At 38.8% G+C, this 23,683-nt stretch overlaps 3 protein-coding genes across 4 annotated transcripts in view; 2 read left to right on the forward strand and 1 right to left on the reverse strand.

Moving 5' to 3' along the window:
- Positions 1-661: 661 nt before the first annotated feature.
- On the forward strand, positions 662-12,998 carry hspa12b (heat shock protein 12B). 2 transcript variants are annotated; one of them, XM_056747014.1, is made up of 13 exons: positions 662-980; positions 2,321-2,391; positions 3,171-3,265; positions 3,752-3,876; positions 4,425-4,611; positions 4,820-4,924; positions 5,408-5,524; positions 6,949-7,126; positions 8,413-8,499; positions 9,427-9,531; positions 9,789-10,047; positions 10,139-10,242; positions 10,309-12,998. In XM_056747014.1, the coding sequence occupies exons 2-13, from the start codon at positions 2,346-2,348 to the stop codon at positions 10,953-10,955; spliced, it is 2,055 nt and encodes a 684-aa protein (XP_056602992.1). In that variant the 5' UTR covers positions 662-980; positions 2,321-2,345; the 3' UTR covers positions 10,956-12,998. The 2 variants fall into 2 exon arrangements, with proteins under 2 accessions (XP_056602992.1, XP_056602983.1); XM_056747005.1 differs by having other exon boundaries at positions 10,139-12,998.
- A 97-nt stretch (positions 12,999-13,095) lies between these two features.
- On the reverse strand, positions 13,096-18,238 carry cct7 (chaperonin containing TCP1, subunit 7 (eta)). Its single transcript, XM_056747025.1, has 11 exons — positions 18,164-18,238; positions 17,348-17,501; positions 17,088-17,194; positions 15,460-15,638; positions 15,196-15,367; positions 14,928-15,092; positions 14,583-14,771; positions 14,383-14,480; positions 14,165-14,297; positions 13,860-14,066; positions 13,096-13,672 (listed from the first exon to the last, which is right to left on the reverse strand). The coding sequence occupies exons 1-11, from the start codon at positions 18,167-18,169 to the stop codon at positions 13,448-13,450; spliced, it is 1,635 nt and encodes a 544-aa protein (XP_056603003.1). The 5' UTR covers positions 18,170-18,238; the 3' UTR covers positions 13,096-13,447.
- Positions 18,239-21,524: 3,286 nt separating this feature from the next.
- Positions 21,525-23,683, forward strand: part of slc8a4b (solute carrier family 8 member 4b) — a 41,776-nt gene continuing 39,617 nt past the window's right edge. The window contains exons 1-2 of the mRNA XM_056757627.1: positions 21,525-21,963; positions 22,365-22,570. The gene's annotated coding sequence lies outside the window, so the exon portion shown is untranslated. The remainder of the gene's footprint in view (positions 21,964-22,364; positions 22,571-23,683) is intronic.

The following is a 23,683-nucleotide window of genomic DNA, read 5'->3' on the forward strand; positions in this document are numbered from 1 at the left end:
TTGTTATTTTAAACCTGTGTGATTTTCTTCTGAAAAACACAAAAGAAGGTATTTTGAAAAGGTTGGTTAACCAAAAACCCATTACCTGTTACCAACATTTTTCAAAATAAATTCATTTGTGTTCTGCAGGTGAAAAAGTCATACAGGTTTGAAATGTCAAGAGGCGTTTCAATAATGACAAATTTTCATTTTGAAGGTCCTTTTCCTATCCCTTTTACAACAGCACAGCAATATTGCATGCTACTTATACGGCATGCTAAAACCACAACATTTTGCAGAATAATGATAAATAATGATGCCAACATCTTCTTCCAAGACAAAGTTTTTTTGTGCATTTGTATGCGTGTATAACTATTTATGGAAGTTTATGGAAGTTTTGTTTTGTTAGAAAGAAAGAATGAATTAAAAGAAAATGCAGGAAGGAAAGAAAGAAAAAAGATTAAGCTAGAAGAGAAGTGAGAAGGAAGAAAGAATTGGATGCAGGGGGTGGGATGAAGGAAAAGAGGGAGGGGGTCAGATGACTTAATCCGAACAGACTGCCATTCTAAACTCTCTCTCTCTCTCTCTCTCTCTCTCTCTCTCTTTCTCTCGCCAACCAACACACTCCAAAACATGGTCATTGAATTTCAGCTTTAAGTCAGAGCCCCCTCCCTTCATCGGTTCATTACAGAAACCTGCACATCCAGCCCCTGTCCATGTGCACGATTGCCTCTCTCAACCATTCCTCCCTAACATTCCAAAAAAGATGAGGGATTGACTGCTTGACTATGGACACAGAGAAAGTTAAAGGAATACATTTTATCTGAAACACTTTGGATCAATCCTTCAGAACTTTTCTTGATTGAAAGTTCTTTACAAAGGCATCATTACAAGTCTGTGTTTACTGCAACGGCTGGATCTGATTTTCCTTTTGGGACTGTGGACTTTGATCAGCGAATAAACAACCCTGAACATTAAAACATTGTTTCCTGTTTAAACGGGTGAGTTAAAACACAATGCACATTGAAAGGATCAGGTGTGGTGATTTGTCTTCTGTGCTGTATTGATGGAGCATCGCATTTGTAACCTGTGTGGGATAAAATTATGATTGCTTAACTAATAATGAGTTATTTTATATTTAGTCATTCTCTAAAATATCAAGAATGTCTAGAAGATTGCTTTTTTAGATATATTTTATGTTGGGTATGAGGATTAACTGCTGATTAACCCACTTAAGTGTTTTTATAGATAATCTCAATCAAACAACTGTAGTAGTAATGACATGCATTATCCAATTTTTTTCACATTTTTATCATCGTTTAATTTAAAAGTTATACTGTGTGTGGATAAGTATTTTGAAACAATTCTGCATAGATTAAAAAGAACATATTGTTATTTTTGGAAACTTTTCACACTGTGCACTAAAACTGGATAAACTGTATCTGAATCAACTGAAATGAAACAATCCAATTTCTTTGTCTCACTGAAAAAGATGGATCTTTATATGTGTATAACTATACAAAGCATTTTTTACGATCGTTTCAGTAAAACATGCCAGCATACACTAAATGGTCTTTGTTTCACAAATGTTTGCAAGTCACTCAGAGCCAAATGTGGTATTCTGTTCTCCATCGTAGCTCAAATACAGTATAAGCATCTGGAGAATATATTTCAGTCAGATCCCTTTACTAAACAAGCATTGTGGGAGGCCCCAAGTCACCCCCCTCTCTCTCTCTCTCTCTCTCTCTCTCTATCCACCTTCGCTATTTTTTCTGTAAACCTTTTTTACTGAGAAACATGCACAATAAGTGTTCCTTGTTTATATACTACTAATGAAGTCCTGTGATGTGCTGCCTATTCCTGCTTACACATTTACAAACACTAAGAATGTTTAAACTAACAGTGAAAAATGACTAAGTTGGGACAGACTCCAAAAGGTTTGAGGTAGGAGAGAAAAAGAGAAAATCTGGGGGGACACGGGAGTTTGGGTTTCAGAACACAGCATAGAGAAGTGATTTTCTGTATTTCTGATATTACTGTAGTATTTGTTTGATATCAGTCTTGTGTATTGTTTCTGTTTACTCTGTAAGCTCTGTTTATTATGTCTCTTTTCACAAGATTTGTCTAGGACAACAGAGCCCAACTACAGCTTGGAGAAATTTCAGCTCTAGTAAAACATGTGTTTAGCGCGCACCGATCTGTACACATCTTGACCATTAGGTCATGTTTTTGTTGTTGCAGCTAGGTTGTCCTAATGCCATTGATCATTTCTTTAGTTTTTGCTCTTCTTTTATTAATCATACACTGTTTAAAATTAATTCTAAGATGTTTTTTTTATTAGGCTGTGAAAGCCCTGTCAAATCACAATGGCCACCCTCCTGCATCTTAATGCCAATGATCTACAAATCAAAGGTAACACTTCATAGCATCTGATTCTTTATTTTATTACTATTCTGTTCTATTCTATTCAATTCTATAGATGAATAGAAACAATTTCGTGTGAAATACTGTCAATTCCATCAACAATACTGGACAGGGGTGTGACCCTCTCTTATCTACGCTCTGTACTCTTGAGAATATCTGTACGCTTGGATAACATTCCTGTCATACCCTTGAGTAAATTCCACCCATGTTTAAGAGTTTCATAGGCATGTTAGAATGACCTTGTGAGATGTGATCACTACATGTTGATGATGTATTCGCTATCATTTTTATCTAGGAAAATTTCATGCATACATTTTGCATATGAATAGTGAAGTTATTGGAATTTTGCTTCTGAAATTCTTTGCCAGTGTTGCAGCAGATATGAGACGTCCACAATGCAAGTGTTATCAGTGTGTTTGCTGAGAGTGTTGACTCCTTATATCATCTCCAATGTTAGTCAAAGACCTCCAGAACAGCCTTTATATGTCATGTTGATGAATTTCCATGCCTTAAATATCCTTGAAAACTTACCAATGCCACAAAAGGTTTTGGGTTATTTCACATGCACAAAGTGTGTTTTACAGTGCAGTGTTTTTCCAACAAAACCATCCAGCTGGGTGTAATTGCCTGGGCAACCAATAATGGAATTTGGCAGAAATTCTGACATCTATTAATTGGTCTCAGAGTTTTCAGGCACAGGGCGTCCAGATCTTGTGTGGGCTGCTTACCAATGTACGCTGTTCATGCCATGTCTCATTCTCTTTCAGGTGAAGATAGATCAACATCCACATCTCCCTCTGGTTCCCCTTCTCCTTCCAGGAATGAGTGCAGTATCGCACCTTTAACTCCCTCCCCATCTCCGGTAAGGTCATACACTTGACTTGATGTATCCTGTATACAATAAATATCCAGACTCTACTCGGACGTGCAGAAAACCTGAAGCTTAGACAGTGACTGAGGAAGGAACTGATCTTTAATCAAAGCACTCTGCATTCTGTGGCAGGCCAAATATATTTTGTTTGAGAGCAGACTTTCTCCCGCAGGGATAAAAACTTATGATATACGAAAAAGTGAGACGTTCATGGCAGTTTGATTTTTTTTAAAGCTTTATTTCAATTTTAGTGAGTAGACTATTAACCTTAAACTCAAACTTTGAATTTGTTTTATTAAAGTTTACAAAAAGGTGGTTTTAGATGAAAGGTCTGCATCTCTGAACATTACACTCAAAAGAGAAAAGAGAGAGAGGGAGGAGTCAGTTACTCTCTGTACCAGGAGACATTGTTTTTTTCCTTCTCTTCAAAATCCACTCATCTGAATTTTTTTGCATTATTTAACTTTTTCTATCCAGAGGACTGAAGTGAGACCAGGCGTGGCTCGTCCATTCTCTGTAGTTGTTGCAATAGATTTTGGGACCACCTCCAGTGGGTATGCCTTCAGTTTCACAGAGGATCCTGAGACCATTCACATGATGAGGTATTTGTGATATCAGCATAACAACACATTCTAACTTGGAATTATAATGAGATATTTTGGCCTCAAGATGCTAATATGTATCCCTTAAAAGGGACAGTTCACAAAAAACTAAAAAAATTGTCATTATTAACTCACATTCAATTGTTTCAAATCTGTATACATTTCATTGGTCTGATGAACACAGAGAAAGATTTTTAAAGGATGGTTATAACCAAATAGTTCTTGGACCCCGTTAACTACCATAGTAGGAAAATTACTTTATAATTGTTTTTGTTCTGTTGAAAACAAAATAAAATATTTTGAAGATTGTAGGACAGCAAACAGTCCTGAAGCAGTTTTGACTGCCACTGTAATTTTTCCTACTATGGTAGTCAATGGGGTCCAAAAACTGTTTGGTTAAGCTTTCATTGTGTTCATCAGAACAAAGAAATTTATACAGATTTGGAATAACTCAAGGGTCAGTATATTTTAATTTTTGGGTATCCCTAATGGACATGGTCTGAAAAAATGACTTTGACTTTGAGACATCTACTTATTTCTTCCAACAGACGATGGGAGGGAGGGGACCCTGGAGTAGCCAATCAGAAAAGTCCAACATGTCTGCTGCTGACCCCTGACCTCCGGTTCCACAGTTTTGGCTTTGCAGCCCGAGACAGCTACCACGACCTCGACCCCGAGGAAGCCAAGCACTGGCTCTACTTTGACAAATTCAAAATGAAAATCCACAGCACCAGTGTAAACACAATACTTATATTGACATTTCTAGGATTTTGATTATAATAGATTATTATTAGGTTATTATTATTGAGATTTAAGATCTGTTCAGTTTAGGGGCGATAACATATCACAACACTGTCAGAAAAGCCAGATCTACTTTACACTTGATGAAAAGGATTTTATTTATGTGAGCAGTTTTGCTGTAATTTCTCTTGGTTTGCTTCAGGATCTCACTATGGAGACAGAGCTGGTTTCTGTTAGTGGAAGAAGAGTTCGAGCCATTGAGGTGTTCGCTCATGCTTTGAAATTCTTCAGAGAACATGCTTTAAAGGTATAGACAAATTACATATACACAAATTAATGGACAGATATTCTAATAAAGTCAAATAACTCGATCTCACTCACCATTATTGTCTGCATGGTTATTCTTTCCATTGTGTGAAAAGGATATGGTGACTATTTTAACCAGATTAAAGCTCCTTCTGAACATGAAGAGAAAAATACAAACAAGAACACATCCACTCTTTAGACTCTGATGGTTCTGGGCCAATCATTAGTCAGTCTTGGCCGGATCCAAACCCTTCCTCTCGCTTCCTCCAGCCCCTAAAGGCTTGTGAGAAAACACCAGCATGGAGATTTCTCCCACACCTCCGGCCATGTATCCTGTGGGTTATTAATTCGGGGCAGATTCTTAAGATACATATTAGTGCACAGAATGTGCAGGATATCAATAGCTAATACACATACAAAAATGTTATCTGTGGAATGCAGTTTAGATAAGAGCTGGAAAAATAGTAAAGTGTGTGTGTTTCAGGAGGTGAAGGACCAGTCATCTTCAGTGCTGGAAGGTAATGAAGTACGATGGGTCATCACAGTTCCTGCTGTGTGGAGGCAACCGGCCAAGCAGTTCATGCGAGAAGCCGCATATCTGGTAACAGCATAACCAAGCACTTTTTAGTGCATTCAGCACACACTGACACAGTAAAGGAGAAAGGATAGTTCACAATTTACTTACCTTTAACTCAACAATGTCTTCAATAGACCTAAACGCTCCACTGAAGTATGGACAAAAAACATTGACACACTTTTGACGTTATATAAGTAGGGACCTCATAGACACATCTTACCTTAAAAAGTGTGCACAAAATGCACACACATACAATCTTGCAATGCTTATAATGTGCCGCAGCCTTCAAGTGCAATTCAGGAAATCTGTAAAATTGTACAATTTTAAAAGTCATTCATTGCACACGGAAAAAGGAACGTTGAAAGATGTTTGTGCATGTGTGTAAAAGAGATTGTGTGTCAAGAAATGACTGAACCTGATATCAATTATATGTGTCTGTGTGTGCAATGCATGTCTACATGTTTTTTCCTGCATAGAAATAAGTATAGTTCAGTAATAATAAAAAAATACATTTAAAGGTATAACAATCAACAATTTTCTATGGTTCTTTTAATTTCAGCTTTGGCCTGTTAAAACCACTGAAATTTCCCTGTATTTTATACCTATCAATGGTCTAGATTAATGACCTGGTCAGGACTGTATTTGTCCAGTAGCTCTGGATCTCATTGCTACTCCTGCTATCTCTCACTTGAAGTGAGGCAGGTTGAGGATAATTTCCTCCTTTCAATGTCACAGAGGTTAAACAATGCAGGAGAGCAGCACACAAACACAGGAAAACCACGCCTGTCCCAGCGAGAGAGAGAGAGAGAGAGAGAGACCCCGTCACCCCACCTCCCTCCATTACTTTATCAGACCAAGTGGACCAGTTTAATATTACTTTCCAAGATGTCATGATATTTTCTTGGTAACCTTGTGAACACACCTGTTGTACACAGTACACTGTCTATTGTGTGAAAATGGTGTACAGAATGGTGTACAGTGGAATTTGGATATTTCCAAAAGGAAATGTGAGTTGTGTTTGTGCAGTATGGTCTGGATGTTGACAATGTGCTTTCATTTAAATAGTTTTAATTTCAAATAAAAATAATTGCTTGTCATTTCTTTTTCTTTTTTGAAACACAAAAGAAGATATTTTGAGAAATGTCTCAGTGGTTTTGTGTCCATACAATGAAAGTCAGTGGGTACTAATATTGTTTGGTCACCGATGTTATCTAAAATATCTTCTTCTGTGTTCTGGAGCTTTGGAATGACAAGAGCATGAATTCATTTTTGGGTGAAGTCGGCCGCCGTTTTATCATCAATCATATGAAAAGTCTTTCCCTACACACCTTTCCCAACACAATATAATGTGTTGAACATGTCATAAATTTAATGTTTAATAATGAGGAATTTTAATAGTAATGGTTTATGATATCTTTTTGATATTTATGATATTTTTGTCATTGCAGGCAGGTCTGGCCACTTCAGAGTCTCCCGAACAGCTTCTCATAGCCCTTGAACCAGAGGCTGCCTCCATCTACTGCAGGAAGCTTCGTCTACACCAGGTCATTGACCTCAGTCTACGGCCAATGACTAATGGTCTCGATCTAGATGGGTCCCGCCCCTTCGATTCTAGTTTCAGACAAGGTAAAAAAACCTTCTTTTGGTTCATGTTTTTGGTATGACATTTTCAAAAACAATAAATGAGAACCATGTTTAAATCCTGAGGAATAAAGTTTGCTTTCATTCCTTGAAAATGGAACTCTGTTTTTGCTTTGTGTGGCTATGTGTGGCTTTATGTGGTTAGATGTGGGTCAGATTGCTCCATTAGATGCAGGATTGGGTATAAAAGCATGTGGTTTCGGTTAAGACAAAGAGATCGACGTGACATTTTCTGGGTTTGGGGTATTTTCTTGGTAAGGTTGTCCCTTGAGGTCACAGAGCTAAGAAAGCAACCTCTTTGAAGGATGGCACTGTTTTGGCTTTGAATGCTTGTCAAAAGCAAGAATAGGGGTCTCACATTTCACATTTTATACAAATAGAACGGGGGGGGGATGTAGACACTAATCATTCATTCCTGTTTTTGTACTCAAACAAAATATACGTACACACTTCTACACACGGATCGTATTATAATTGGAACAAGGTGCTGGTGTACCATGATCTCATTCTCTACTCAGGCTTGTTTACATTAGTTTCCCCTTAGATGATTCTTTTTTCTTTCATTTTTTCTAATGGTCACACACTGTTCTATATGGTAGTCAGATGTATCCAAAACTTCTTTTAAAATGTAACTTCATTCTTGAATGGCCAATTCAGGTCTCTCATTGAGCTTATATAGAAACATCATTGCTCATCAGATCACATTGGGACTGATTCTTTTTACTATACTCTCTCTCTCTCTCTCTCTCTCTCTGTTTCACATTCTAATGGGTTCCAGACTGTCCCTAAAGCATTGTAACGTTTCTGCTCTTTCAGTGTTTGTTAGAAACGGTATGATTTCTCAGTAATGCGCTTAAATCCTCCTGTGTTTTCGTACAGACTGTACCTAAGAGGAAATGTTAAAGACCATAAAAAGTACCCCAAGAAATATGATAGCTTAAGGAACCCCTCAAGAAAGCAAAGATCATTCTTAGATGAGCTAGCAGGTAATTATTCACTAAAAACACCCCCTATAAAACTACAGCCATGAAACAAGCTTATTTTATGAGGCATAAACGCAAGGCTTAGCGTAAAGCATGCTTACATCCAGATCAAGTTTTACAAACAAAGCCCTTAAGTTTATTTAACCAGGCTGCTTTGTGATTGATCCAGGTACTTACAATCTCTGTATGTTTCTCTCGCTCTCCTCGACTCTCACATGAAGGGATTTTGATGAATGCTTCCCATGTGTGAGTGTTTCGGAGATTTAAGGGAGTCATTTTGTGTTTCAGCTCGCGAACAGCTCCGCAGGTCCAGGCATAGCCGAACCTTTCTGGTGGAGAGTGGTACTGGAGAGTTGTGGTCTGAGATGCAGACGGGTAAGGGTCGGGAACATACTGTAAACAGTAACATGCACACACAATTCACTGGAGATGTTCGGACGTCAGGTAATATTTGAGCCAACATGCAAAACGCTTACACTGTAACAAAACACGATGATGTTAAAAACAAACAAAAAATGGTGGTAGAGATTTCAAGCGAGAGAAGGCCAAAAATCACAATCCAAAGCCACCATGTTTAAGCCCACACGCGCATATTTGTTGGGTTTTGTAATGCATTACTTTGTATTTTCTCAGTGAAGTGAAACCTTTCCCGCCGCCTCACTCTGTTTTTCTTTGTGCGCATGTAAATGTATGTAAGATTGTTTATTTGACACTAATTCCTATGCACGTGTGTACAAGGATCTTCATTATGAAGAACGTGGTTACAGTGTGTGTATGTGTAAGGCTCTCTGCATGCCTGGCACAACGACAAGGTGCAGGGTCAAAATAATCAGATCTTTAGCTCCAGATGTTTCCTGGAGAGAAAGGGAGACGTGAGGTAGAATAAAGGATTGAGAGAGAGAGAGAGTTTATTGGGATCTAACTCATTCAATACTCCCATTGCAGATCTCATTTGGTAGATCTCTTGCTGTTCTTAATGGTGCAGACATGCAATAAACTTCCAAAAAAGCATTCCCTTTGAAATTGTGCCAGTATTGCTGCACTGTAAACAAACAAGAAATACTTTCCTCTCCTAAGTAGTTAAGTAAAGTTGTTTGGCAAGAGCCAAGCTAAACCATTCTTATCTCAGAATGTATCGTAAACGTCTGAGGGCTGTTTGGTAAAAGACAATCTTCCTGAACGGAACAGGTCAGAGAGAGGAGAACAGGGGTGTTATTAAAACAAGTCATGTTGTTTCTGGTAAGAATTATTTTGTGATAAGCGATCTGTGAAGATTAAAGTGAAGCATGTTTGTTGTTTAAGGTGATCGGTATATTGTGGTAGACTGTGGCGGTGGGACAGTGGATCTTACTGTGCATCAGATCGAGCAGCCGCAGGGCAGTTTGAAGGAGCTTTACAAAGCCTCGGGTGAGTTGAGAATCAAATTCCTGTATAACTGCCTATCTTGATACGTTTTTTCAGGAATTAAGTTAAATGACAAAGGAAATCATAACACAATGTTTTCTCAATCTAATTTCTTATACCACAAAAATGATGATGGTGAAAAAATTCCCTTTGCATCCTTCCGGGCACATCAGAGCCACAACAATGTATTTGAATTTAGATTTGAAACACAGGTGAGGTGAGACTAAGTTTGACTTTTATCTAAATGCCACGTCTTTCAGGGGGTCCTTATGGAGCAGTTGGTGTCGATCTTGCTTTTGAGGCCATGTTATGCCGGATCTTTGGTACTGACTTCATTGAGAGTTTCAAAGCGAAACGTCCAGCAGCTTGGGTGGACCTCACAATTGCGTTTGAAGCACGCAAGCGCACTGCAGCTCCTGGCCGGGCCAACTCCTTAAACATCTTGCTGCCCTTCTCCTTTATTGACTTTTATAAACGACAGCGGGGGCAGAGTGTGGAGACCGCCCTGCGCAAAAGCAAGTATGGCTCACTCGCTGATTACTTCGTTATGGTAAAGATAATAGACATCTTTTATAATAAGAATGTGTCTAACTTTGTATATTTCTGTCAGTATGAATTTCATAAAGTGGTCATCTCAAGGGATGCTGAGACTGTCAGCAGAGGCATTGAATGAACTCTTTCAGCCGACCATCAACAATATCATCAAACATATTGGTAAGATTGTTAACAGTGATATAAAGCCAAGGATTATTGATTCATTTTCTGACATTTTATCGACAGAGGAATTGATGCAGAAGGAAGAGGTAAAAGGCGTGCGCTTTCTCTTCTTGGTCGGCGGATTCGCAGAGTCGCCCATGCTTCAGCGAGCGGCCCAGAATGCACTGGGGCGAACCTGCCGCATCATAATTCCACACGATGTGGGTCTTACCATCCTGAAGGGTGCCGTCTTGTTTGGTCTAGACCCCACCGTAGTCCGTGTACGCCGTTGTCCGTTAACTTACGGCGTTGGTGTTTTAAACCGTTTCGTTGAACGCCGACACCCCCGTGATAAGCTACTCATCAAAGAAGGCCGAGAATGGTGCACTGACATCCTAGACCGCTTCGTGAGCGTCGATCAGTCGGTGGCTTTGGGTGAGATGGTGAGGCGGAGCTACACTCCAGCAAGAGTGGGACAGAGGAAGATTATCATCAACATCTACTGCAGCGACACTGACGATGTTATCTACATTACTGACCCTGGGGTGAGGAAGTGTGGTGCCATAACTCTAGATCTCCTCGAGGGGGCGACAGCAGCTTGCGTTGGTGATAAAGAACGCAGAGAGATTCGTGCCACCATGCAGTTTGGAGATACGGAAATTAAAGTGACAGCTGTTGATGTGTCCACTGGGCAACTGGTGAGGGCGTCGATTGACTTTCTGTCCAATTGAACCTGTTGAGCTGAGCTGTTTGTGGAGAACTGTGTAAAATGTAATATCACATTCATAATGACTCATTAACTGGAAGGTTACTGAAATTTCCTATTGTTTTTAAGCAAGGTGCCAACTTTCTCCATGAGAACTGTCTTTGTATTGAATTGCTATGGATAAGAGTAAAAATGATTAGCAATGCAGGTTACAGGTTAAATTGCCTAAAGGGATTTTGGAAATATTATCATATTAGATGTACATGTCTGGGCTTTCAATTACTAGAAAAAAATGTGAACTTTTGAATCAAACATTTTTACGTAGAGCAATTCTATCAAACTCTACCCACAAAACCTACATCACAACGGGAGGTCTAGCTGCAGCCGATGGGGCGAGTGGAGGTCCACTCTTGAACAGGAAATATGTCACCTCCACTCAATAATAAAGGTGGTGTAAAATGGGGTCACTGAGCTCTCCGAAGTTCAAACTTTAACTCGTAGGCTTAATTTTATCTCAGTATCCCTACACTACTTGCAGACTGATGCTGTCTTAACGTGCAATGCAAGCACAACGCATATGGCTACGGTGAAATTATTCAAAAATGATGAATAAACACAATGTATTTATATATTTTAAACCATTAAAATATTGATGTCTCGCGAATGTTAGCTGATGTTGCATGAATTTCTTTAAAATTCAGGTTTAGAAAATCTGCTTTTTTATAAAATCCACCAAAGTCCTGAAAACCCTGATGTTACACACCCCATTACCATTGGTGCCGATATACACCTAAACATGTTGGTTGCGAGCCATTAAAAGGATAGAAGAAGACGTCTGTTGATCGCTATTTACTGTTACTTGCAGTTGATGTGTTTTGTAAATATAGTTTGTGTTTTTTACTCAACACAATTAAAACTTAATTTGTGGAAATTATTCAACATTTACTGTGGTTGATTTCTAAGTTATTTTGCTTTAAATATAAAATTCCTAAATTATTTGTGTTCACATTTTTCATTTTTATGAATTTGATGTTTCATTTATTGTTCACTGGTAACTATTATAATGTTTAATTTCTAAATAGAAACCTGGAAGCAATGTCTAGATTTAATAACATTTAAACAATAATTTTGCAGAATTAAAACATTACAAGTATTTCTTGACATAAAAACAGCGCCATTTCATAAATGACTTTCGCGTTAAGGTCAGAATTAGGTGAAGTATATCCGCTCGAGCTTCGAGTGGAGGTGACGTACTCGTCCCATAGGCTGCAGCCAGCCCCTATTGGAAGAAGTCCCCACCAAAAAGCCTCACAGATTTAAGGCGTATGTAACTTAAGAGATGGAGTAAATACATAAACTGTAACACTTTGCTGTAGCTCTGCATTTCGATTTGTTTGTAGACACTGAATTATTTTTTTCTGGTGATGAATGCCCCACATGCGGTTAGTAAACGTTAGGTTAACGTTACATTATACAAAATATTAGTTTCCAACTTTATACACAGTTGTCTTTAATCAGATTTCTTAAAAAAGCCATTATTCTTGTAAACATTATTCTACAACTAAAGATTTATCTAAAGAATGGGAAGGTTGTTATGCCACCTGGTGGTATATTAAGGAGTGATAAGTTGGAATATATCTAGTTAAAGATAAACAGAAAAATGCTTCGATTAACTTTCTTGTTTTCTCGCAGGTACATGACAAGTATTTACGTGGTGAAATGTTCTGTAAGAATGTTTTTAAAAGTTTGGCGTGTTTTTTTAAATTGTGGTCTTACCAGCTACACGCCAGTTTTATCCATTTTAGTTTGTTAAAAAAAATGTTTTCAGTTTTCTTGCATTTAGATTCTCATGTTAACTCTACCTCCTAAAACCTAACTTATTTTGGCTTTAATTTCAAATCTGTCTGTTGTATATTTTATATAGAAATTTTTTTTTTCTCCGAAAAATCACAAGTCATTCCATTATTTTGGCATTAGGGAAGGGGTAAATGATATATCTCACAGTAATCTAATAATTTCTCAAAATATATACTTAACATACTACGATATTGTATACCAATCCATGTGGCTGAAAAATTAAGTTATTTTCATTTAACCTCTTCTTTACCCTAAGGTATGCAGTCATAAATATTAAATTGCAAAGTTAGAAAAAAGTCAACACAAGATTGAGAAGCAAAAGTATTGGTTTTTAATGGTCCAATAAATAGTTCCACCAAATGATCAACACAGGAACATATCAGAGCAGACTGCCTGCATATCAGTGCTTATACAGATCTACAAACCAATCATACTTTAAGCATGAACGGTTTGTGTGTGTTCTCAGACTATCACAGAACAACATTCAAATCTCCAACTATCCAACAGATGCTATTCTGCTTTAGCCAAATTAAAACACACAGAAATGTTTGAATAACAAAACCGGTCAATGACACAAATCAAGGCTCTTACCAGCCAGCATTTGTTTAGATCTTAAAGTCCAGAGGCTCTGCCCGAGACACTGTTGGAGATGGGTGTTGTTTAATGGGCATGTTGGGGTCTACCACGCCCTCTGCCTCTTCCAGCGGGTGCCTCAGCAGAAGAGCGAGGGTTCTTGATGGTCTCATCCACTGAGAGAATAAGACATGCGGCCTCAGACGCAGCGGTCAGGGCATTGATACGCACAATAGAGGGCTCCCACACACACGCCTGGAAGTTATCGGCAATGTCTTCATTGTTTACATCCACTCCATACCACATACCACCCTGAGAGAAGAATACGAAGAGATTTATGCATTCGTAATAGTATCTAGATGTGATCTATTAAACAATAAATATGAAAATGCAAGTCTCGATGACCCCCCCCCCTTCCAGGTGTCCTTTATAAATGTAACTTAGAATGTTAATACGTCTTTTCACTTCCCAAAATGGGCAAGGTTGTGTGTACATGTACCTGTGCATGCTTGGCCCTCAGTTTATTTAAGATATTGGTAGCATCAAAGCCTGCGTTGTCACAAAGCTGTCTGGGAATAATTTCAAGAGCTTTGGCGTAGGCTCCGATCAGCAGCTGCTGCTTCCCTGGAATTGTTCGGGAATAATCCCTCAGATATTTTGACAGCTCCATCTCTATAGCGCCACCTCCAGCCACAATGGAGTCATTCTGTGGTATTGGTAGAAAAAAGGCAACAATGTTACTTTCGTTTATCTCTTTACCTATACACCAAAAAGCATTACGCAAATAGTGAAAAGTTCATCCACCTTAATAGCTCTGCGCACAATCATGATGGCATCGTGCAGCGAGCGCTCTGTCTCCTCCATGAACTGCTCAGCTCCGCCTCTGAGGATGATGGTGCAAGTCATTGCCTTCGGACAGCCTTTGAAGAAGTTGTATCTAGAAGAAACAAACACATTCAAAGTTTAAAGGCTTTATTGCTTATATGCAAATGTGGCCTACATAGGTAAAAAGAAGACAATACCTCTCTCCTCCAACCTGCACTTCTTCAAAGAGCTCACACCGTCCCAGTACATCATCAGTCATAGCATTAACACTGGTCTGAATAGAGCCTCCGCAGGCCTAAACGACACATTACAGCTGCTTAACACATATACGCCACAAAGTCACACTTCACATTTAGAATGACATGGAAAAGAATCAATGGTTACAAAAGAAACGTACCATCATAGTTCTCTTAAGGTCTTCCTCCACAACACGGCCTGCGCAGAAAAGATCTCTGTCTGCAAAATATTGTGTGGCCACGTCTCCAATGGGCAGCTTGGACAGCACAACTTTAGCCCCAGATTTGTAGATCTTCTCCAGCTTATCATACAGGATGTTCCATTCAGCGTCTACAATGGCCTGATAGTCCTGAAAACAACCACAACAAGAACATGAACAGCTACTTTATGCAACAAAGGTTTACAGCTAAATGAATCTCAAAAGGCATTTAATGCAGTTTCAATTGCAACAAGCCATCCTTCTCTCTATAAAAACTTGGATTATTATAGAAACAGTGGAACGGACCTCCACGTTGTTGACACGGACTTCTGCGTTATCCTTCTCAGCCTTTAACTCCAGCTCGATGTTGAGCAGGGCAATCTTTAGGTCCACATAGCGCTTGGGCTGCATCTCAAAGCCGGCATAAGAGAAAGTCTTTTTGAATGCCACTCCAGCCACAAGTTGAGAGTCCTGAGAAGTAAAAAATGGATAGAATTCAGTGGTGGAAACCAAATCTGATTTGTGTTTGCCGTGTGAACAAAGCCAAGCTACAAATCCCTAAACCGTTTCTTACCTCAAGAGCTCCGCCCTGCACCTTCTTCACTCCGATCATCTTCAGAGGCAGCAGTTCATCCAGCATCATAACTGCATCCACCACTATCTTGGAGAAGAAATCCTTCTGTCCGGCAATCAGCTTAGAGTTCAGCGCTGTAGCCGCACACTTCTCCAACAACTTCCTCTGCTCCCTGGGGTGGCAACAGAGGACGCGTGATTGCATCTGTGATTTAATAAAATACTAATACGTGATTATAAAATAGTACACAAGGGGTGGACTTACTGCTTGTCATCCTTTTTGATCGTAACAGCAATTTCTTTGATCTTTTTGACAGCAAGCTGGGTGGCGATGCGGAACGCTTTGATGATGGTCTGGGGGTGAAGCCCCTCCTCCACATACGGTTTCAACTGCTTCAAAAACTCTGCCGCAAGCAGAGTCACAGAGGTGGTTCCATCACCAACCTTAAAACACACACACAAAATGTGGGTACATTTTACCTTAATATTTCAAAGTTCGAATACTGCCCTCTCCATTTGTTTAAGGCGAACTATGACACAGTATAATATTAAAATAATAGTTCACCCAAAGATGAAAATCCCCGTACACATACATACTCCCCTCATTCAATGGCATTACCATGCTAAAAGTGTCCGAACATTATTTACTATGACGGTGTTTGAATTAGGGATGGGCATTTAAAGCAAAAATAATATTCGAAGATCGATGAGAACTATTCGAAAATTATTCGAAATTTGCACCCCTCCCTCACATGGACGCATTTACAGTATTACACACACACAAACGGAGAGAGAGAGAACATTTAGGTTTACGTGACGGCACACTTCTCTATGCATTATGGAATATGCAATCTAACATTAAGCAATACATTAAAATAACGTGCTGAAACATTAAAATATTAACAATCGAATGACGGCACTTATTAACAGTACGTCGATCAGAATCAACCGCTCATAATGCTAGGACATTTCAGTGTAAAATATGAGCATGCTCATTTATACCAACTAAAAAAACTTTGTTATTGATCAAAGAAAATAAATTAAAGTCATAAAGATTTAAGACCAGACTTAAAACGCGTTAAAACATATTAACCGAATGACGGCATTTATTAACAGTTCGGAGCGATTTCATGCATTAATAGTTCAAAAGGCTTCAGTTTCTATTGTCCTGAAAAAGTTTCTGCAGTCTGGCAGTGATCGTTTTTCTAGACGAGCAGTAAACTCGGGCTGTACAAACTCCATAAGACTTTTAAAACCCTCTCCTTTGACAAGCCGATCGGAAGCATATCTTTAGCGATCATCTTGCTAGTTAGAGCCGTTATTTGCTCCGCCCGTTTGGGATCCAAATTGGTTGGTCTGACCATAAACTAGCAACTGATTGCTGACCTGTGGATGGACCTGCTGGGTGTTTCGCCCTGAAATGATTGTGCATCGTAGTTGCTGATCCATGATAAGTCAGCTTTGCATTGCAGAGTTTGAACTGCACTTTATTCTCCTTCATTTTATTAAAGGACCCCCACACAAAGAACACATTTTTGATATCAATGTACCGTTTCCGTTATGCCACGCGGGTCTACAGTGTGCGTAACTTCGTTACCAATTCTTGTGGGAAAATGTTTTGTCTACCGTCTCTTGATTGACAGCCTTTAGGTTTTAGGTGCGTCGTTATTGGCAGCGCCACCCTTTGGTTACATGAACACGTTACACGTGAAAACACGGCGAGTTTTTTTAAGATGCACACACTATTCGAAATTCGATAATTAAATATACTATTCGAATATTCGAAATTCGTGACTCATCCCTAGTTTCAATGAAGATGGCACAAGGGTGAATACTACTACGGGTTTCATTTTGGTATGCACAATCTCTTTAAAGATGTTGAATTTTTTTTACCTCGGCATCTTGAGACCGGGCGATGTCCACCAAAGTCTTGGCTGCAGGGTGTACAACATCCAAAAGCTTCAAAATAGTGGCTCCGTCATTGGAAATAGTGGCTTTGCCTAGAGAAACGCATCATCAGATTTGAAACTCGGCATGAAACTGCGCAGCATGCATCACAGTTAAACTTTGTTTTCAAAAATGCATTAGCTTGACTATTTTGACACCAAGTCAAGAACAACTGACACTCTCCAAGATGTGCAATTCAAGCTTACCTCTGTTATCCACCACAAGTTTGTCCATGCCACGGGGACCGAGAGTGGTCCGCACAGCCTCTGCCACAACCTGGCAGGCATTGATGTTACTGACAAGCTGTGGGACCCCCTGTGAGGAGTCTGTGCCCTCCTTCAGGAGGATGACTGGTGTGGGCTGAGCAGAGATGTTCAGAAATTAGAGGAGAATAATAATCGCCATAAAAAGTATTTGAATACATTAAAATCAGTGCTGACAGTAGCTATCTAATGATGTTTTTATATAAACAACATAACATTCCTTTTAACAAAGATCACACTAGTGTTAATCGCATTAACGCCTGTTCTGATTGTACTTGGATCGACTTATTAATATGATTCTCCAATAACCGTGTTGTTAACAAACATCACTTTAAATCACACTGAAAACACTGCAGTTAACATTGTTTATCTTAGAGACGAACAACAATAAAGGGTGTTAACCGGTCCTTAGACATAAAGATGCTAACTCCGCCTTTAGCATCAATTAGCAACCACCCCGACTAAACTAAGCAAGAAAGCCAAATATGCACACATGACGAAAAAAACACTTACATATATATCGCTTTGTAATACAAATCTCAAATGCACCGAGTCAGTAAAATGAATAGTTAGCCTCCGAGCTAACTAGCATTATTCTAAATCTTTACGAACCGCTTTCTATTTACATGCGAAATAATCCCTCAGACGTGTTTATTGTGTTTTTTGCGTTTTGAATGTTTATTTCACAGCATTGGAAAGACTGTTATATACACAGATGACAATGGATTTGTGGTAAAACAGACACGAGAAAACACTCACCATCATGATTGCAGACTTGAGGAGGACCGTGCCGGGTGACGTACCCACAATGCATCTGGAACTCTCTAGAACAAGGCGCGTCTGCTGCTTGACTAATGATGGCCAGCAGAGGGCGCTCTTATTAAAGTTTTCATAACGGCAGTTGTTTTTGAATATAACTTAATATAATTTAACTTAAGCTATAAACGGATGCTTAAACAATAAAAAACACTTTAACAGAGTTGAATGCTACAGTATAGGGGGATGAAGGGTAAAATATACATTTTGATGCATAAATTGCAATAAGTTAAAATTATGACATTTTGGATGACACTTTTTTGAGATATACAAATTGATTTATTCACTTTCACATTTTATTGTTTAGGTGCATAAATGTTATTATCATTTTCTGAGGCCAAAGAGATTATTCTGCTGAAAGATGCAGTCCACGTCACAACACACAAGATACAAGAAGACTTCACAGATACAAACAAAATATACAAATATAATATAAATGCATAAAATGAAAATGTGTACACTTGTCTGTACTGTTTCTGTCTCCATGCCATGCTTTACCAAATCCACACAGTCATCATGTTCAACACAACCTGGTTTGTGCACTGAAGAAAACTCTGTATATTTAAGATGTCTATATCAGTAAGAGTATGCTTATGTTATTTTTTTAAACCAGTCTAACTACAGGCTTGTGCTGTCGTGGTTTGCAAGTGGTTCTGGATAGCAAGGGTGGCATGTGCCTCCCTCTGTGATGTGCCTGCAGTCTGTGGTTGAACTCAAGGCTCTCAGGGTTCCCTGCTTTTAGACACATGTAATTATCAGATGGTTATATATACATATGCACCCGGCCTCGCCCTTATTGAGGGTACCTTTTAACTGCGATATTTCCAGCATCTGTGGCAGTCAACCCACCCATTTGCGAGACTGTGTTGCAGTTGAAAACCATGTTCTTGTAAAAGTGCTATATAATCATATTTTAAGGGTATGTTTGGAAATCATTTAAGGAAACATGTTCCATACAGTATGTATGTTTTAATCTTCAATTTGTAGATGTTTTTACTTGCTCGTCCAGGCTTCAGCCAGGCATAGAGAGAGCGACCTGCCATGTTCCAGAGCAAAGTCTTGTCTGGAATGGTCAGGTGAAATTATGATTCAAACTGTCAGTCGTTCAGGGCATGGAGCCCAAACCCTTTCAACTATTCTGATATACCCTGCCTGACAGTCTTTACAGTTTGAACTAGATCTCAAAAGAGATCTACCACATATCTCATTCGGCTCTCCTCCCTGTCTATTCCTCTGTCATTATCTAGCCTCTCTTTCCAATCTTTCCTACTTTACTGTAGACTTTAATGTGGCCATGACACTCTGTATGTATCCTCTATGTGACAGAGCTCAGGCTGTAATCACAAACACAAGTCATGAATGTTGTCGGCTTTTGGCATCTGTAATTTCTTCCCCATATCCAGTCCATTATTCGGACCACCAAGCTTTGCTTCATGGGGACAACATGATTAAGACAATCTCAGAAGTCAAATACGGATGGGACAAAGAATTCAATTACAGAAATTCTTCAAAGAGGAATGTAGAGATAAAAAGGCCATGGGATGTAAATGTAAATTTAAGAGGAATATTAAATATTGTATTAGCAATAAGTGTTTTGCTTATCCTTACAATTACAAAAGTGTTTCTACATTCCCATTAACCATTATTTAATTAATGGTATATACGAGTGTATAAACATTCGTAACAGGAAAATCTACGACCACCAGAAGAGTTCTGCATGTATAGCACTAGGTGAGCCATTCATCTATAGATTTACATCTGAAAAAGCAGATTCATCAATACTATCTCACCTTCAGGTGAGGGTGTTGCTGGTCCTTGTAAAAGTTTTGGGAGCCGTCATTATTCTTTCCACAATCGACATAGAGTTTAAATGTAAGTGCGAGTGTTAAAACAAACTCTTTATTTTATTATTTGTACTACATAAAAGAATAACAGGACGTTACAGTGTTCTTCCAAAAACCTCAGCTGTACACACAGGAAGTTACTCTGGCAAACATGCATCTACAAAAGTCCCATGATCAGCAGATCCATAGAAGTCTCATGACATAAGTGAAATAACAGATGGAACAGTCTTGAGATCAACTAGGAATATTTTAAGACTAAGCAAATCTTATGAAGAAGATTTGTTTTTTGAGTTTTGCCTTTAATCGTAAAGCTCAGTTGTAGAGAGGACAGGAAGCGAAGTGGGAGAGAGAAGGGGGTGGGTTCGGGAAAGGACCACAAGATGGGAATCGAACTCGGGTCGACCGATGCGCTTCAGGTCAACATGTCGGTGCAATGCCAAAAAGGCTATCGTCTCCAACAAAGTAATTCTTAATAAATTAAAAAAGTTTAGTTCCAACAAGTAATGTAACCAAATAATCAAGTGCAGATCAAATATAAATGACCATTGTCAAATCAATTGACTGCTTATTTGAAAATTGGGGTTGTGGGTCATTTGAATGTGTAAGGATAAGCAAAACACTTATCTTGCTTAAATAAACACAAATATTTTATATTCCTCTTAAATTTACATTTACATCCTATGGCATTTTTTATCTCTACATTCCGGTTCGGAGAATTTCTATAATATAATTGTTCCGCACATCCTTATCTTGTTTCTGAGATAGTCTAAATCATGTTGTCCCCATGAAGCAGTGCTCACCAACATCCTGGCAATTTTGATAAGAAGTGAGCTTCAACTCCTTTTGAATGCCAGATTCAAGGTCACGTCTTATCCTAAATGGTTAATGGAAAATACTTAACTGTCCAGGTAACTTGACTGAAAGCTGCACTTCAAGTATGTTATTCAATGAGTTATTCATGAGTCTATTATATTTCATAATGGGTATGTGTCATACATTAAAGTGAGGACAAAACACGCACATCAATCTCAAATGGGTGCTCCACCAAGAGAGTAAATCCAAGTAGTAACAAAAGTCGGCACACCAGAGCTCCAAAAATATCAAAAATACTTTAAGAGCTTGTGTGCTCGAAACATCACGTGCCATGCGAAAGTTTCTTAAATAATAAAGTATTTTTGTTATGTGTATACATTAATTCACATGAAATTAAAAAAACAATACCTCCAAATACACATGGAATATTAGCTGTAAACACAAGCATTCATCCTTATAAGAAAATGATTCACACTTAATTGTTCCAACCCTAAACAGTAGTCTACAAGGCTTTGACTACCTGCTTGAGAATTATGTGAATCAATGCATATATGTGTGGCACCCGCCCCCTCCCCTCTTTCTCTCCACACAGCCGCGCTGGTGCTGATGCGAGTAGCTGCTCTCCACTCTGACTCTCGCATCCTGAGCGACGACACCCACTGTCATCCGCTCCTCTTATTCTTTCACTGAACTTTGAACAGCGCGTTCATACACCATTAAATGGCCTGACGTCATTGGAGACATGACAACATCACAAGTCTCTTTTACCACTCACGAGGGGGCTTGGCAAAATGCTACGAGGACGTGAAGTAGACAATAGATCAGCTTGAGCTGAGGGCACAGAGGTTTTGAGCAGACTCTATTTCCCGACATTCCTGCCCGTTCAAATCAGTGCCAAACGGGAATTGATGGGATAAAGATCATTGAGAGCGAAGTGGTGGATGAAGACCATGTAGCCTACAGATATTTCTCCATATACCAGCACTGGGAGAATCCTTTATTACCGGACTTGGAGAAGACCGCTTGCAATTTATTACCCACAATATTCAACAAGAAAACAAGCGTCATCTACTTTGAATTGTGAAGGTCAGTTGTCAACTTAAACTTAAGTGTATCGAGTAATGTTTTATGTGATCAATGGTCATTATAAATGGTCGATTTTTGGGCACTTAAGCGTTGCTGCTGGTCATTTATGCGCTGGCAAGACACGAGTTTGGTAAATCTGTTTGCTTAATGTAAATTGTGCTTGCATAGCCTAATGTGACAGTGTTTGTTGAAATGTGTTACACGTCAAATGTACACGATAATCTTGAGGAAAAAATATAAAATAAATCTTGATACAATTAATGTAACAGGCGCATGGTGACAGATTCTTTCAGCGTGCTACACACCTCGTCCAAGGCGCGTGGCGCACGCGGCTCAGCGTATTGAACGTCTTCAACCTGTATGAGGTGTAAGAGTCATTAAGTTGTTTGTTTGCGTTGCAGTGTGTCATACACGCTCACATTGTGTATGGGAGCTTGTGGTCGGACAGACAACTTGCGAATTCACCGCCACTGCTCGTCCCCGTTGGGGAAACAGATCCGAGATATGAGATGACCGAGTAACGCTATCGCCACACAACAATACACCAGCAAATCAGCACAACCCCTGTGAGCGACAACCTGTTTCCAGCTGACACAGTGATTGGAAGGTAAGAGCTTTAGTTTATTTATTGTAGTGTAAACACAATACTTGACGAAATGCATGCGTCTCTTTGATGTTTATTGGTGTTTCAATAAACGCTACGAAACGCGATGATAATGTGACGGATGCGATGTCATAGATTGCAACGCATAACAAATAAATGCATTTCGATGTCAAATAGGCTACTCCATGTGCTCGTTCAGCCGTGTATTTCTCTCTCTCTCTCTCTCTCTCTCTCTCCCCGATACCATGTAAATGCAGGGCCAGTATTGCCGATATCGATACCGATACTTAACTTTCCAGTGGATGAAATGCCATGATTTATCAGATGAATGCATCATTCATTTGCTAAATCTGAATACATTTTCATGACCACTAAAATATTTTGTGATTTGTGCTCTTAATGTGCCTATAGGCTAATTAATCATGTAGATGTTAAAACACGGGACATAATTTAAGCCAAATAAATATATTTATTTAGTTATTTATTTGTGTAATAAAATTTGCATCCATGAACTTTACACCAAATTATTACTGGAAAACAGTAACAATAACAGATTAACAGAACAGAAAATCAATATACAACAAAACTATTTATCCCTATCCTAGTACTACTTCTTTAGCTTTAAAAAAAGTCTACAAAATTATTACTGAAGAACAAAGCTTTTAAAACTGCTTTTCCGTTTTGTTCAGTGTTATGTTTAGACTCAATAATATAACAATAACATTTCCCTTTTGTTACATTTTAAAGTGAATTCATGAACAAAGTGCACACAATTGTTTGAGAAATAAAGTAAATAAAGTGTTTTAATAATAAAGTACTTTTAATCTTTGGCTTTTACCCCCAAAAGCCCACTGGCATACAACGCAGTTCGCTGTGTTTTTATTCTTTTCGCTGACTGCAGCTGCGTCTGCGTGCTTGCGCTTGGTGCTGCTGAGTCACGTGATGGGGGACTTCAAAACATAGCAAGGCAGGGAGGAGCAACGTGTGCAAAACTAGGTGTATGGGAAATAAATAGTTACAATTATACAAATTATACAATTATTAGCTACATTAGTAAATAAAATAAAATCTGTAGAAAAAACACAGTAGTATCAATGTTTTTATGTTAGGATCGAT

The sequence above is a fragment of the Triplophysa dalaica genome, chromosome 1, assembly GCF_015846415.1.
Source record: "Triplophysa dalaica isolate WHDGS20190420 chromosome 1, ASM1584641v1, whole genome shotgun sequence".
In the NCBI taxonomy this organism is placed as follows: domain Eukaryota; kingdom Metazoa; phylum Chordata; class Actinopteri; order Cypriniformes; family Nemacheilidae; genus Triplophysa; species Triplophysa dalaica.